The sequence below is a fragment of the Pteropus vampyrus genome, unplaced genomic scaffold (genome assembly GCF_000151845.1).
Source record: "Pteropus vampyrus isolate Shadow unplaced genomic scaffold, Pvam_2.0 Scaffold32, whole genome shotgun sequence".
Lineage (NCBI taxonomy): Eukaryota > Metazoa > Chordata > Mammalia > Chiroptera > Pteropodidae > Pteropus > Pteropus vampyrus.
Genome location: NW_011888813.1, coordinates 1,896,512 through 1,912,017, shown reverse-complemented (window position 1 = coordinate 1,912,017; position 15,506 = coordinate 1,896,512). Strand labels below are relative to the sequence as shown.

At 36.6% G+C, this 15,506-nt stretch overlaps 1 protein-coding gene across 2 annotated transcripts in view; it reads right to left on the bottom strand.

Moving 5' to 3' along the window:
• NRXN3 (neurexin 3) overlaps positions 1-15,506 on the bottom strand; it is a 1,427,156-nt gene that overhangs the window by 923,974 nt on the left and 487,676 nt on the right. For both annotated transcript variants that reach the window (XM_023528800.1, XM_023528802.1), the window contains one exon: positions 234-437. In XM_023528800.1, coding sequence (XP_023384568.1) covers positions 234-437 — 204 coding nt within the window. The remainder of the gene's footprint in view (positions 1-233; positions 438-15,506) is intronic.

Here is a 15,506-nt window from a genome sequence, read left to right as displayed (position 1 = left end):
AAAAAAAAACAAAAAAACCACCACGGTCAGAAACCAGAAATTGACATCAAAACCTCATGCATAAACAAGGAGAAGGTGTTTGTTGCTGTTGGGTTTTATCCTTGGTCTATTAAACAAGAGGTGAGCAGCTAACTTTCAAGAAACAAACAAAGAATTCAATCAAACCAATGAAAATAAGAAAAGAAAGGGAAGACAAGCCCAAACGGAATGGCAGAGGGTACTTCATACGATACCTAAGTTAACCATGAGCTTGACACGTCCTCCATCCAGCTCCAAACGCAAGGTGTCGGCGGAGTCCCTGGAGGTAGTAGCCACCAGCAGCCCATAAGCTCGCTGGGACATAAACCGGAAGGACACATCCTCTGCCTCGGTGTGCATGACCATGGGCATGATGATCTTCATGTACATGCTGCCATCATAGCTCAAGATGGACGCCTCTGCAAAGAAGAATGGAGGAGATCATTGGGATGAAAGAATGCAGTTTCCCTTGGCTTCCAGTGTAAGGAGAGTAGAATGGAGAGGACACCAAATTCATAGACGGGTGACTTGTGTTTTCTGCTATAGATAAAATGAAATCATATTAAATCAAAATAGAATCTTGTAAGCATTTCATGAAAGATAGGAGGAGAAAAGCAGTTTATAACCACCACAGCCAACAAATAGCATTTTACCAGAGAGCTTCTAGAAGGAGAGAAGAGCAGTGGCCCAGCCTGGCCCCAGTAACAGTGGCTAGGTACTGTAAGAATTTGCTTGGCCCATTCAACGAAGATTGATAGATTTGGAGCTACATCAAAAAAAAAAGCTAATGACACCCATGAGAACCAGTCATTTCACTTGTATTCAAATGGCACTTCTAGAGGAAGAAACAAACCCATATTTGATATCTTCTCCCATCCAAGCACTTTGGTTACAAGTCCTCCAACCTCCCAATATTTTATCTCATTTAATGCTACAACTTGAGTCTAGTATTCCTGCTTTCAAACCAAGGCTCTTCAAGGGGGAAGTTATCACTTCAAAGTTACAGAGACTGGATTTAACCCAGCATACTCAATGCCAGGTCCAGAGCCTGTTCTGCAACAGCATTCTGCTCAAAATGTGAATTTGTTTAATCGTTCATTTAGCAAATATTTTTAGAGAACACAGGAAGAAAATATCGTTCACATTCTATGAAACTGGGCTCAGTATCTGGCATCGAGTGGTTCCTCGTTAAATATTTGCTGTTGCCAAATAGTTGTTACCCACCTTCATGCACTATGGAGGGTGCAAAAGTATAAGAGCAAGGTCCTTGTTCTGAAGAGAGACATGGCATGCACAATTAAATGTACTAGAAACAAAAATAACTAAATGAGATGAAGAAAGGTATGTCAAGAAAGATAGAGGCATGCAGGTGAGGAGAGTAGATGGGTAGAATTTAAGCTGGTCTTGGTAGACTGGTGGGATCTGTAACCAAAGAAGGGATAGCATAGATTTGATAAGTAGATGAAATAGCACCTCTATACACATAAAGGAAAGAAAGAAGGAGGATGCTTAGATGACAGCTATTCAATTTAACAGAAGTATCTAGTATATTTGGATAAGTAGTTATAAATGTAATTCGAGACTGGCATAAAATCAGTGGTCTTGTAGACATTGGAAATCAAATGGATGGTTTAGATTATAAGCTACTATGATGCATTTATTTGTGATACTGTGTAGCAGGTGCTCTTCTGGGTGTTCGGCACATAACAGTGAACAAAAGACACCAACATCTTCTGCTCTTATGTATAAATGGAATTGGAAGAGGGAGAGACCAGGCAGACCGCGTGGAAGATTCTCAAAATAGTCTGTGTCATCATCATACCCCCACCATATTTACATAATACACAAAAGTCCGTGAAAAGCAAAATAAATACACCTGATTATTCCTGGGAAGCAGCCATCACCTGGGTAATATTCATGATGTGCTAATAGCTGTACATTGCAATTTGCAAACTCTAAGAGGATCACAGATAAAGGTGTGACAGTTGCAGATACCATCATAATAAAAGGCATATTATGAAGCTCTATTCTTAGATGAGAAACATAATCTAAACTTAACATATGCTCCAGATGTGGAAAAAAAACAACAAAACTTTTATCTCCTGAAAGAGCAGAATCACAAGAAGATCAATAACAATAGCTAAAATTTATTGAGCACTTACTGCCTGTTGTTGTCTAGGACTTTACATAAAGAAGACATTTAATCCTCACAAGGACACCATGAAGAAGACATTATTACTATTATTATATTTTATAGATACCAGATCACAAGGCTAACAAATGGCAGAGCTGAGAGTTGAACGCAGGCAGTCTGATTCTCATAGTTGTATACTTAAACCATTCTACCAAATTGTCAGACAACTATGCCAAAAGCACACCTATCTTTCTTAAGAACCCAAAGCACATCTATAATGTTTCATGGTAGAGTGCAATATTCTTGTGTGTGTATGTATGTGTGTATGGTAGAGTGTGGTGTTCCTGTGTATATTTACATGTGCATGCACACATATACATACATGCCATTAAAATTCTTTACTATTTGTGAACATATAAAGTTATTTAACATAGGCCATACATATATTTCTAAGTAATATACTGTTATACACAAACATGCACAATGCTCTTAGTATTTGTGTAATTATGAACACCATTAATCATTACTACGTACCTTCTATTATACACAACCACACATATGTACACTCTTTTTTAAAAAAATATTAAGGTATTCATTGAGTTATTAAATGATTGTTTTCATGCGCTAAATTTAAATACATTCCAAAATTAATGGCCACTTTTATCTCTCTGGATATGTGTAGTACCAGAACATGTATATAAATGAATATATCTTTCTTTCAATGTTGGCAGTATTAGAGAATAACTATCAGGTGAGTTATGTAGTTAAATAGCTAATGGTGCAAAGTAAAGTATGTATCTCAATGTGTACATCTGTGTGTATATCTGTCAGTGTTTTCTATTATTAACCTAATATTTTTAAGGGGAGAGTGATGAAGCAGAAAATTAGATACAGGAATCAACCCAAACAAAATCTGTTCCAAGATTTATATTAATTTGCTTAAAAGATTTAAAATATAAGGAGTATCATGAATATAGTACTAATTTGAGGGAAAAAAATTAGTCTAAAAAAAAGGAAAGTTATTTAATCTAAAAATCTACTGGATTACTGAATATTGAATATTGAGAGACCACACCATGGAAAACCCACACAATTGTTGTTATATAGTTCTCCTGTTTGGTTCCTCCTTTCCTCTTTGACAACTCCTTTTTGTCTTACATGAATATTTCCTAACATTTTAATTCTTTTAATGACTCACATTTGGGTTACTTTCTTAGTGGTTACTCCAGGGCTTACAATATGCATCTTAATTTATCAGACTCTGTTTTATATTTATACTAACTTAATTTCAGTATGATACGGAAACTTTTAGATAGCTCTTCCCTATCTTCTTTTTTTGTTATTATTGTTATTCACATTATGTCTATACATGTTACAAACTCAACAATACACTGTTATAATGACTGCTCTATAAAATGTGTCTTCTTAAGCTAAAAGAAGAAAGAACTCAAATACATAGAATTTTTTTAATTAAGTTTATTATTTACCATTTCTGTCTCCATTTCTTCTTGTGGATTCGAGTTACCATCTGGTGTCATTTCCTTTCTCCAATATTACTTCATTCTTTTGTGTTTAATTGTCAGATATATTACAATTCTATCTGTTATAGTCCAACAATACAGTTTTATAGATATCATTTTATGCGATTGCTTTTAAATTAGTTAAGAGAGGAAAAAGAAATGTGTAATTACACTCTTTTATCTTTACCTACATAAAATTACCTTTACTGGAGTTCTTTGTATTTTCATGTAGATTCAAATTACTGTTTGTTGTCACTTCCTTTCAGTTTGAAGAACTTAGTTTAATAGTTCTTATAAGGCAAGAATCCTAGCAATGAATTCTATGTTTGTGTTTATCTGGGAATGTCTTTATTTCACTTTCACTTTTGGAAGATAGCTTTATTGGATATAGGATCCTTGGTTGACAGTTGTATTTCTTTCAGCAGTTTGAATGTTGTCTCACTGCCTTTGGTCTCCATTGTTTCTGAAGAGACATCAGCTGTTAATCTTATTTTTATGCTTTATATAGGATGAATTCTTTTTCTCTTGCTGCTTTCAAGATTTCCTTGTCTTTGGCTTTCAACATCTGTATTATGATGAGCCTGGATGTGAATCTCTTTATATTTATCCTACTTAGAGTTCACTAATGTATAGATTAGGGTTTTTCATCAAATATGGCAAATTTTCAGTCATTAATTCTTTTAATATTTTCTCTCTTTCTCTCCATTCCTTCCAGTACTCCATCATACATATGCTGGTACATTTAATGGTGTCCCACAATTCTTGGGCACTCTGTTCATTTATCTTCTTCCATTTTTCTTTCTCATATTCAGATTGCATAATCTCTATTGATCTAACTTCGAGTTTGTAGATTCTTCTTTCTCCCAACTCACATCTATTGTTGAGCCCCTCTAGTGAATTGTTTAAGTTATTACACTTTTCAACTCCCATATTTTTATATAATATCCAAATGGAGATTTTGGAGTTAAAACATATATGTATATGTATGTATGCATGTGTGTGTGTAATTTTTATCTCTATTTGATAAATCATTATCTAATTTCCTTTAATTCTTTACACATAGTTCCCTTAATTATTTTTAACATATTTATAATAGCTTCTGTGTCATCTTTGTCTGTTAAGTGCAATAACTAGAATCTTTCAAAAGCATTTTCTATTGCCTGTATTTATTCCTGTATATGCATCATACTTTCCTGTTTCTTTGCATGTTTCACAATTTTGTTGAAAACCAGACATTTTAGATAACAGATTGTAGCAATCTGAGTAGTACCCCCACCACCACCATCACCAGGGCTACTATTGTTGGTTGTTTTTCCATTTGTTTATTTGTCTAATGACTTGGCTGAACTAATTCTGTGACCTGTATTTTCCTGGCAGTGTGACGGCTCTGCTGTCCCTGATCAGCTGTTTTTCCTTGTTTTTCTCTCTTAGCCTGCCTTCCTAGGTGTTATGCTTGGGCCAGTATAAACCACTTAATAATCAAATATTATACTTAAGTCCCTTAGTGAGTTCATTTTTACCCTTTATCCATTGAATATGTGTGACTAGGAGATGCTTTCACAGTTCAGAGAGTCTAAAATTTTGTCTCATGTTCAGCCAGGAACTAGTACTTGGAAGATGCCCCTCTTGTCTTTCCTGAGCAGGTGCAGCCTTGAGAATATGCACAGTTTTCCAGAACACTAAGGATGAATGTGGTTGTATTTTTTAAGCTTGGTTTCCTAGGAATATGTTCTGAATAAAAGTAGTTCATTGTTCAGTCAGTGTTTGTTAAAAGGTTGTACTTAAGCCCCTTGAGCCATTACAGCTCTTCCCCTTGCTGATAGATGTGTGTGTGGCTTGGAATGCTTTCAAATCTGCCCCATGTCCTATTCTAACTAGTCCTGAGTGAGTGTAGCCTAGTAAATGTGCACAACCATCTAGACCCCTGGGGATGAGTGTGATCCCAGAATGAACCTTCATGGCTTTCTCTATCCCTGATTTTTCTCTGTTAAACTTCTGGTTAATTTGCCATTTTGTTCATTGCTACTATATTATAGAGCTACCTGCCACCTGAGAATTGCCAGTCACCAAGATCTCCACTGTGTACAAAAGCCCTTTAGCCATGAACTTTTCTAAACTCTGTTCCAAATAGTCACCTTAGGCAGAGTTGTACAGTTCTCCATCCTGACAGTCTGCGTCTACCCCTGGGCAGAATCACTGTGCCACTGCACCCTAGCTTGGTGCAAAAATCAGTGACCTGCTTCTCCCTGAATGGTACTCCCATTTTATGAGTGGACACTGGGGGAAGATGGTAAACTCTGGTCTTCCCAGTTCCCCCCACCCCCGCCCAACATGGAATACATGAGTAAGCTGGGACAGTGATAAGTAAAGCCCTGACATTTTTGACATGCCATACCTGGGATAGAGCTTCTGCCCTATAAATGGGACTGGATAGGAGAAGCAAGCCCTATTTTTGACTCTGTCTACCAGGAATAATGCTTTGGCAACATGGAACTGGGCTAAGTTGATAACTACCAGCTATCTGCCCCATTTGAGGTAAAACTATAGCCCTACCCTAAGTGGCAGGAGACAGGGCTCCTGCCTTTTGGCCATATCTACCTGAAATAAAGTTTCCATTACAAGGAGCAGGAGTGGCATAGGAGATGGAAGAAGATTGTGGTTTAAATGATACAGCTCTCACTTTTCTTAGTGAGATTTAGTAAATCTCTTAAAAATTGTTTCTTCATTTGTTGTATATACTTAGAACAATTTTCAGAGATTTTAAATGGTTGTATGTTTAAATAATTTTCACCAGTTAAATAAATGGTTTTGTCACTGGGGAGAGGGTCTGTTAAATTCCTCACCCAACCATTCCAGACTTCTCTATTTTGACTATTACAAATGTCTCACATACCTTTCTCCATAAAATTTTCCTCTTTTTTTTTTTGGAGAAAGTGACGTATATTTGTATTTCTCATAGTAAGCCCATTTCTTTTTCTAGAGAAGTATAAATAATATTATTTAATCACTGCAATATTTAAAAACACACTTCAGTATTAATGTTTCTTATTGTCTGATTATTTACCTATTCCATAATTGTTCTTCAGCCTCAATAATCAATTACCCTTCTCTCTACATTCCCATCTCCTGGCCAGTAAAGGGAAAAGCTATATTCCTACAGCAATTCAGAAACCCTTCCAAATAAAGAAGGAGGTGGCGTTGGGATATTGAGTGATGGGATAGAAGTTAGTGTGGAAAAAGTTTTCTTTGAAATTCTTGTGTTAAGAGAAATAACCCAGGAGAGAAGAAAATGATAGTATTTACTTTATTTGTATGTATTTCCTTTATCCACACAATGCTTGCGCTTCTTTCAAAATAAGAGCACTATTCCCATGTTAAACTAGTCTGAGTCATGATTTCCTGTCTTTCATTCTCCTCCTCCTTTTCAAAAGAAAAATCGCTATTTTTTTTAAATAGCATTCACTCACTATTTAAAAATTGAAGAGATGTAGACATATGCATAAATAAAAAATGTAAAATATTCCACATTACACTATCAAAAAATAACCATCATTAACATTAGGGCAGCATAATTCCAGGTATTTTTCTAAGCATATATGCAAATAAAAGGATACATAAATAGTAACACTTTAAAAAGTGGAAAAATATTTACGTTATTTTAATTCAAGTTAACTTTAATTTTACATGAAGTTAACACAAGAAAAAATTCAAATTTCAAATAAAAATTTTAAGAGGAGTATTCTCCTAAAAGAACTCACTCAAATTTATAAGATATTAAACACGTGAAGATTGGTGTCATTATTTTGTACTTTGTACTTAAAATTTAGCCAGTAAAGACTAACTTCTTTCTATGAAAAGTGAGACACTATTCTTTCTCATTTTCTGTTTCATCACTAAATTTTTGTTGTTAATTTTGTTATTTTTATTACATGTTGTATAGGAATGGGTTAACTTAAAAGACCTGGGTTATTTGAACTTTGTACATTCCAAAGACAGGTCTATTTTCATAACTGGCCTTTCACTAGCTCGTGGTAATTGAGCTCTTGAAATATTCTGATAATAAGAGTCCTTTACAAGCCTAAGGTCTAGAGCCACATTGTACCAGTTGGTTTAGATAATTCAAACAAACAGAGTGATTTACAGAGACTACCTGCTTTCCCTCTGGGGCTCTGGAGCATCATTAACTGAAATCAGTCACATAAGCACTGTACATCTATGTGACTGACCTCCCATAATGTCCCTGGACTCCAGGTTTAGGGAGCTTCCCTGGTTGGCAACGCTTTGCTTGTGTTGTCACATGATTGCTGGAGAATTTAACTACATCCTGTTGACTCCAACTGGGAGAGGACTCTTTTAATCTTGTGCCTTGTTTTCTCCACACTTCCCCATGTGCCTTTTCCCTTCTCTGATTTTACTTTGTTACATTTGCTGTATTAAACCATAATCATGAATGTAACAGCTTCTGGGTTCTGTGAGTCCATCCAGAGAATTATCCAGATTGACGGTGGTTCTGGAGATCTCTGACACAGGTATGCTTTGTTCTGTATTCATAATGTGTATAATCATCATGAGTTTATTGTACATTTAAATGTGGTCATCATTCTCACCAAACCTTTTATCATACTTTCTCCATTTCTGAGTAATTTTATTTCATCTTTTAAATGCTTGAATTTTATGGTAATACCTTTTTAAAAAGAACTCACTAGTGTTATTTTAAAAATTTGTTCATGTTTGTGAATAGCTTGCTCTTTATATTTGGATTACGTCATGGTTACATATAATTCTTAAAGTCGCACCTTATTTCAGACAGAACGTTATAGACACTACTTTATTGTACCTGAGACTGTACAATGCCAGTAATCTCTAATAGATTGTAAACAATGTAAATTTTGTCTACATGCTTGAAAAATGTTATTTTATTCCTTGAAGTCCAATGACGCAATCAATACATATCTCATTGTTGAGTATACTATATCAATTGTCTTAGAACCCAACATGTTATTTTGAACTTCAGAGTCAGAGTCAATTCTTTATAGCAAGAAAAATTTCTGGTTTGAGACCTCTGGACAATTTCTTTGTTAAAGTGCTGTTTTTCTATTTGAGGGATCCAATTTTCCTGTCTTTCCTCCATATCTCTTAGTTTCTCTATGATGCGTTTAGTCTCTATAAATTTTTCATCAGCATTCACTATGATGTTTGAGCTATATTTTCTCTGCACCGACCCCATTGCTACTAATTATTTCAAATTAGTTATGTGATTGCATTATTTTGGCCCTCATATTTTTCCTTCCATCTATAATCTCCCTTTTCTTTTCACTCAATTAGTTTTAATGGTTTCTTTGAATTCTCGTGGCATTAAAATTTCTTAAATCATTCTATAATTCAAATGAGCTACAGAATATAGCTCATGGGAAAGTTTTCTGTCCTTGTGTTTATTTCTTCTAGAGAAAATTCTTTGACTGAGCCCTCCCTCTTTCTTTATTCTTTTATTTTTCTGCTGTTTTGTATTTGCATTGTCATGTCAACGACTTTCTTGCTCATACTCAGGTGGCTCTGTTCAGAGTTTCTAACTGTTCATAATGATTGTTCAGTGACTTACTGATTCTTAGAGTCATGTTCAGTTTTTAATGGCATCATATTTTTAGTTCTACATATTTTTTTCTATAGTTTGATAGATGGTGAACTACGGAAAGGAAATAAGGGGAGAGATAAAGAGCTCAATCAAGACTCTGTATGACCTTCCTTTAGCTACCAAGACTATGTTCTCGTGTTTGAAGCCTTGTTAAATGCCCTATATCAGAAGTCACCCCAATTGGTTAAGGAGCGCATCCCAAAGCAATGGAGGAGGACACATTATGTCTTCTGATCCATTTAGCCCTGATAACTTCTCTTTGATTGTTAGTCCCATTGCCAGTTTCTGTTACATGTATTTCCCTCCCATAGCCATTTCTACTATGCTTCATTAAAAGGTAAAACAGGATAAGAACATCTACTTAGTCTATTTCCCTCTATAATGGTATTAGGGATAATTCTCAGTATTTTTATCAACTAGACAGTACTATACCTAAAGAGCAAAGGCAGACTTAGCGTGCTTGGCCATTCCTCTTGGCTTGGCTTAAGAATCATCTGTCTTGCCCTTATTTTTGGAGATTTGCGATACTGAGTTGGAGGTCAATGATTATTTGGCTGATATACTCTTTTTTTGTTTAACTTGAAAGAGGCGATTTTTCCCTACCATCTTCCCACTGCTTTTCATAATCAAATTATTACATCTAACACCAAAGAAACAGAAAACAACCCAAACTTGAGAATCCTTTAATCTTACTATAAGCACAGGTTGTATTAGATGTGATGAAGTCCTAACCAAGAGAGGTAAAAACTATAGGGAAAACTGACTGTAGGAGATGGTACAGAGGTTCTTCTTGCCTACACATACAAGGAAGTGACACCATTTACATCTCATATAGTCTTAAAGAAGAAAGCCAGATTGGTAGGCAATAAGAAGAAAGGGGTAAAACAAAATTAGTCGATAACACAATTGATGTGATATTGCAAACAAACACAGGGGGCCCAGTGACATCAATACAGCATCATGAGCAATGAGCAATGTGCTTGCTGCAGTGGACTTTGCCAGTTCTTATTGTGCACTGAGCATACCAAGTAGACTTCCTAGCACTATATTCCCATCAGCCCTTGAGCCATCTCCTATGGAGAGTAGGTACTCTCAAGTCCAAACCTGTAAGCAAAGTACATTAAATAATCATTATTCTCACCCTCTTCTCTTTTTGGACCTTTGAGACATCCTTCTGCTCATGCAGCTACTGGCTTCGCACACTCCTTAAGTCTGTTTTATTCTGACAAAGCTTCCAAAATACACAAACTGCTTCCCCTCCCAAACTGGGCTAATCTTAAACAGTGTGCAGTCCATGTAGGAATGGCTGCCAGGTTTTAAATCTCTATTTTGCAGCAGGAGTAACAACATAAACCTCTAGCTTCGAACAAACCCAAAAGCAGCCAATAGTTCCAGGAACCAACAAAACTGATGTGAGGTGATGTCCTCTGCCTTGTAGATAAGGCTGAGAAGAACTAACCTTTCACAGTCTCAACATAACACTGCTATTACATACCATCATACTAGCTTCTCATTCCCAAACAACCAGACCACTCTAAAGCCATGGTAAAAAATAAAAATAAAAAATAAAAAAAAGAAATCATATATTTCTCACTTTAAGAAGAGTAGGTATGTACTTTTAAAAATCATTTAGTATTGAAAAAAAGAAAAAGAAAAGAAAAAGAAACAAACACACCAGGGATACAGAAACCTTGGTTTATTAAATGTATAATTTTTAAGAAAACGTTCATTTGACCAAAGAATTCATGCAGCTTTCTCTCAAATAGCAATTTTCCCTACTGAATTCAAAATGTGACTTAATTTCCAAAAATTAAACATAACACAATTCTTCAGAAGAAATTTTCCACTCTTTGCAGAAATATTTCCCATTCAATGATTGATACACCTACTATGTGCCAGACACAGTGCTGAAATGGGGGAGGGGTGAGAGGGAAGAAGCACAAATAACATGGTTGCTGTCCTTAATAAGCTTACAGCAAGTTGGAGTTATTGATGCGAATAGGTAAATTGCTATATAGAAGAATGAACAAAGTATTGTAGGAATTCGGCTCAGGCTTCTTATACCCTTCCCAAAAGTTGTTAGGGAGGGGTTATGTAACTTGAGCTTCAAAAATGAGAAAGAGTGAACTACAAAGAGAGGAGTGGGAAGGCATTCTAGCGGAGGGAGGAGCACACCCACGGGCACAAAGTTGATAAGGACATGGAATGCCATCATGTATTAGCGTGGTGCTCGGCACGGCATCTGGTAAACGGTAGTTACAATGCTGCAAATTCAAGGATCAAGTGGAGTTCGCGATGCCTAAGGCAAAATAGAGTGTCTTTACAGTGACACTACTGACATTCTGAACCAGACAACTTTTTGCTGTGGCAGCTGCCTTGTGCACTGCAGGATGTTTAGCAGCATCCCTGGTCTCTATCCATTAGGTGCCAGGTGCAGTCCCTTTAGTCATGACAACCAAAAATGTCTCCAGACGTTGCCAAAGGTCTCTTGGGGGAAAAATATCCGTCCCCATGTTGATAACCACTTAGGGGGTTTTATATGGGTTACAGCATATGGATGGGAGTGGTAAAAGTTAAGACTAAAGGAATGATATAGAGGGTCCATTATAAAAGACCCAATAAGCACAGTTAGGAAATTTGGATATTGGTCAACATAGAGGGTTTTCAGAAAGAAAATGACATGATCGAGCTTTCAGGCTACCTCTCGTGGCGCGGGGAAGGCAGAATGGTGTGGTGACAGACCAGATGCAATCTTACCCAATTTTCTTCCAGATACTTTTGCCATTGCTTTATTTTATAAACATGTTATGAAATTTCAAAACATTTGTAAATGACAGTGGTATGTTCTTGACAATCTCTCTGACTCTTTAAGTCAATTCAAGAAAGCTCTATTGTGCAGAGCTGTAATTACACACACGGGTCAGACTTCCATTCAGAATCATTGCTCAGTGTGCTGTCACTGAGGGTATAAGCTTGGATTTAGAAAATTTGGATGGAATCTTAGATCTGCAACTTGTTTAACTGTAAAACATTCCTGGACCTCAGTTTCCCCATTCACAGCATGTGTAATAATAACACTGAATCAGCCAAGATAGTAATGGAAAACAAATAGCCTATTCGAATTGTGCCATTTGATGAAGGTTTAACAAAGGTAATATTTATAAAGGTATAAGTAAGGGATAGTGAACCCTCCAGGGCTAATGCAGTATTCAGAACTATTAAGAGCAGACCACCCATTACTAGCCCTAGGCCTGATGGAGCAAGGGGAAGGTCAATTGCCAAATGATTGGGGTAAAGGCTCAGAGAACTGTTCTGCGCATAGCTGTGCTCACTGGAATGTGACCATCAGAACTGTCCAAGGCCAGACCAAAGAAACAAGTCTCTAGGGCAGCAAAAGAGAGTACACTCTCTACATGTCAACTGTTCCACAATGTACCAGCTCAACAAACCTCAGTCATATGCATATTTTTCATACAGAGAGACTGGGCCATTATTTCAATGTTAACCAAAATCAAATTCTCTAGGAAAAAAAAAAACAAATTTTCTAGAAAAGTCAAACCAATGAAGAAATTTCCAAAAGTCTGATTAACTGATAGAAGTAAAATCAGCTCATCATTTTCTCAAAAAAAAAAAAAAAAAAAAGCAGAGAAGTTATGAGATTACTATCTCTGAATTGCATAGAAATTTAGTTAGAAACTTAAAATTTACCTGCATTCTAACCTTTTATTTCGTGATGGAGGAAGCTGAGGTAATATTAAAATACAATAATATTATGATATAATAAACACTTTGATTTTTCTTTTTTCTTATGGAGATATTGAAGATCTTCTCTTTTTTTCTATTTGGATCCTTCTTCCAAAATCAAATTGTATAAAATCAGCAATGTTCTGAAACAGATGGCTCACATACACATGTAATACTTAAAAATCTATTGAGGCACAATATTGTTGATACATGTATATATTATATATGCATTTATATGTATGTATGCCTGTGTGTGTGTGTGTGTGTGTGTGTGTGTGTGTGTGTATCCAACATCCCTTAAGCAGAGTTACCTATGGAATGCAAATACAAAAGAACTGTGGTAGTGCCAGACACTGCATCCAATGCACAAAAGACATGAATTAAAAGACATCTCCTAGTAGATATAACTAAGAGCGACATGAGAATAGAGGGAAATCTCACAACTCCATATTTGTGCGCAGCAGAATCTAGAGTCACCAGGTAAATAAACTAGTCCTAGAACTGAATTCTATGTTGTTTTGTAACTCTTAAATGTTATTAGAAATAACGGATCCTATGCAAGGTTTTAGGCTGATGCATCACTTCACTGACCTTCTGACCAACGCTCAGTAGAGCATTGTGCTCTTCTTGGGAGACTACATCATTTGGGGTATCCATTTCCAAATCATTAGGGCAGATTTACTATGTCAATAGTGGGACTTATTTATTCAACAGACTGTTTTAGCACTGGTTGTGTTTTTAGATACTGTTGTAGACTTGGGATCTAAAAATGGAAAAAACAAGGTTCCTACTTTATAGAGCTTTAATTTTAGCTACAGTCACCTGGGGTAATGGCTGACTGGGATTAACCCTGTTGACCTAATGATATAAGTGGCAAGTAGCTCTTCTAATATACAGAGAGAAAAATATAGTTAACAGGAAGATAATCATTTGACTGCATATACATGGGTGACATAGCTCAGATTTCCCCATCCTTAAACCTTCTATCAATAAAATTTTACTAGAATTTTATCTGGACGAGTAAGTCATCAGATAATTTAATCAAACTATAAGCCACAGCTGTGGAGTACCCAACAACTATGTCTCATCTTTTGTCTCAAAAGATGGTGGCACATGCTACAGCTACCACTCCCTAAGGTAATAGGATCCTGGGGTAGGTATTAAGCGAAGCCCAATGTTGTGCTCAGCTTGCCAAATACAAAGAAAAAAAAAAAGTTGTAACTGTCTGGCAGACGACAAGAATGCATCATACACTGGCTGCTACTGCAGCAACAATGGAGAACACTGCTAAAATCAAGCTATAAACACTTCTTGTCAGGGCCCCATTCCCCCGCAAACAGAAAGTTGTTTTATAGGGCTGGAAAAGTGTGTTGTAAATTATATTACCAGCCCACAGCTGATGAGTTTAGAAGTCCACAGGGAAAAGTTATCTGGCTCCGTCACCAAGCTTCGCTTGCCAAAACTGCATGTGAGGCACACCCGTCTGAAAGATATTGCTAAAACTTAGAAATGAGTGGGCCAAGAATAGCACTGGAGCAGAAGAAGTAAGGTATATGGTGCATGACATTAATATGTCTCTAACGTTTCCTCGTGGAGCTTCTTTATGACTCAGTGACCCTGCTCAGCAGTCCTTGAGTCAACACTTAATTATACTATAAACCATGAGACGATCAAGGGCGTGTGTTCGATGAACGGGTAGACAGTTTCTAGAAAAAATAAAAGCCCCACATCTTATTATACCACCCTCAAAATGTTTCTATTTTCTTATTTTTCTAGGTATCAGAAGGTATCTCCATCTGTTTTCAGGGTGTTTTTTTATTTTTTATTTTTATTTTGTCTTTTTATTTTCCTATTGGGCTAGAAACAAATCAAATCTTGTCGCTTTCAAGTCAAGTACTTTCAGTGGTACCACAGTGCCTACTACTTAGCACTGAATTCTAAATCTTAATCTCCAGCCCGAGTGCCTGTCCCCTCTGTGCCTCTTCACTTTTGCCATAGAATACATTATTGGCTGTGAGACTGGACGCTGCCTGTATGACTTTGCTCTTGCAGCTCCTTTTATGGAATCTTCTACACTCCTTATCCAGCTGGCAAACACTGGCCTATCTACCAAGAGTAAGCAAGGCTGCTTGGCTCTGCCTTCAAAACTGAGTGAATCTAGCACTTTTCTCCTTGTCCATGTCTATTCTCATAGCTAAAGCCCCAACCTCTGTCTTCTAGCTAGACTTCTAATTATTCCTCCCTAATTTCAGTCTTCGCTCTCAAATCTATTCTCCACATGGCAGCCAGAGCGATCACTTCCTTCCCCTGCTACAACTTCCCTTGCCTTCCTGATGAACTTAGAGTATGTTTATACGCCCTGCCTGACTTACAAAGTCCTACACGATTTGTTTCCTCTCTATAGGGTATTAATCTGTCCAGGCAGAGCCCAGAAATTTCCATTTCACTTTTATTGTCC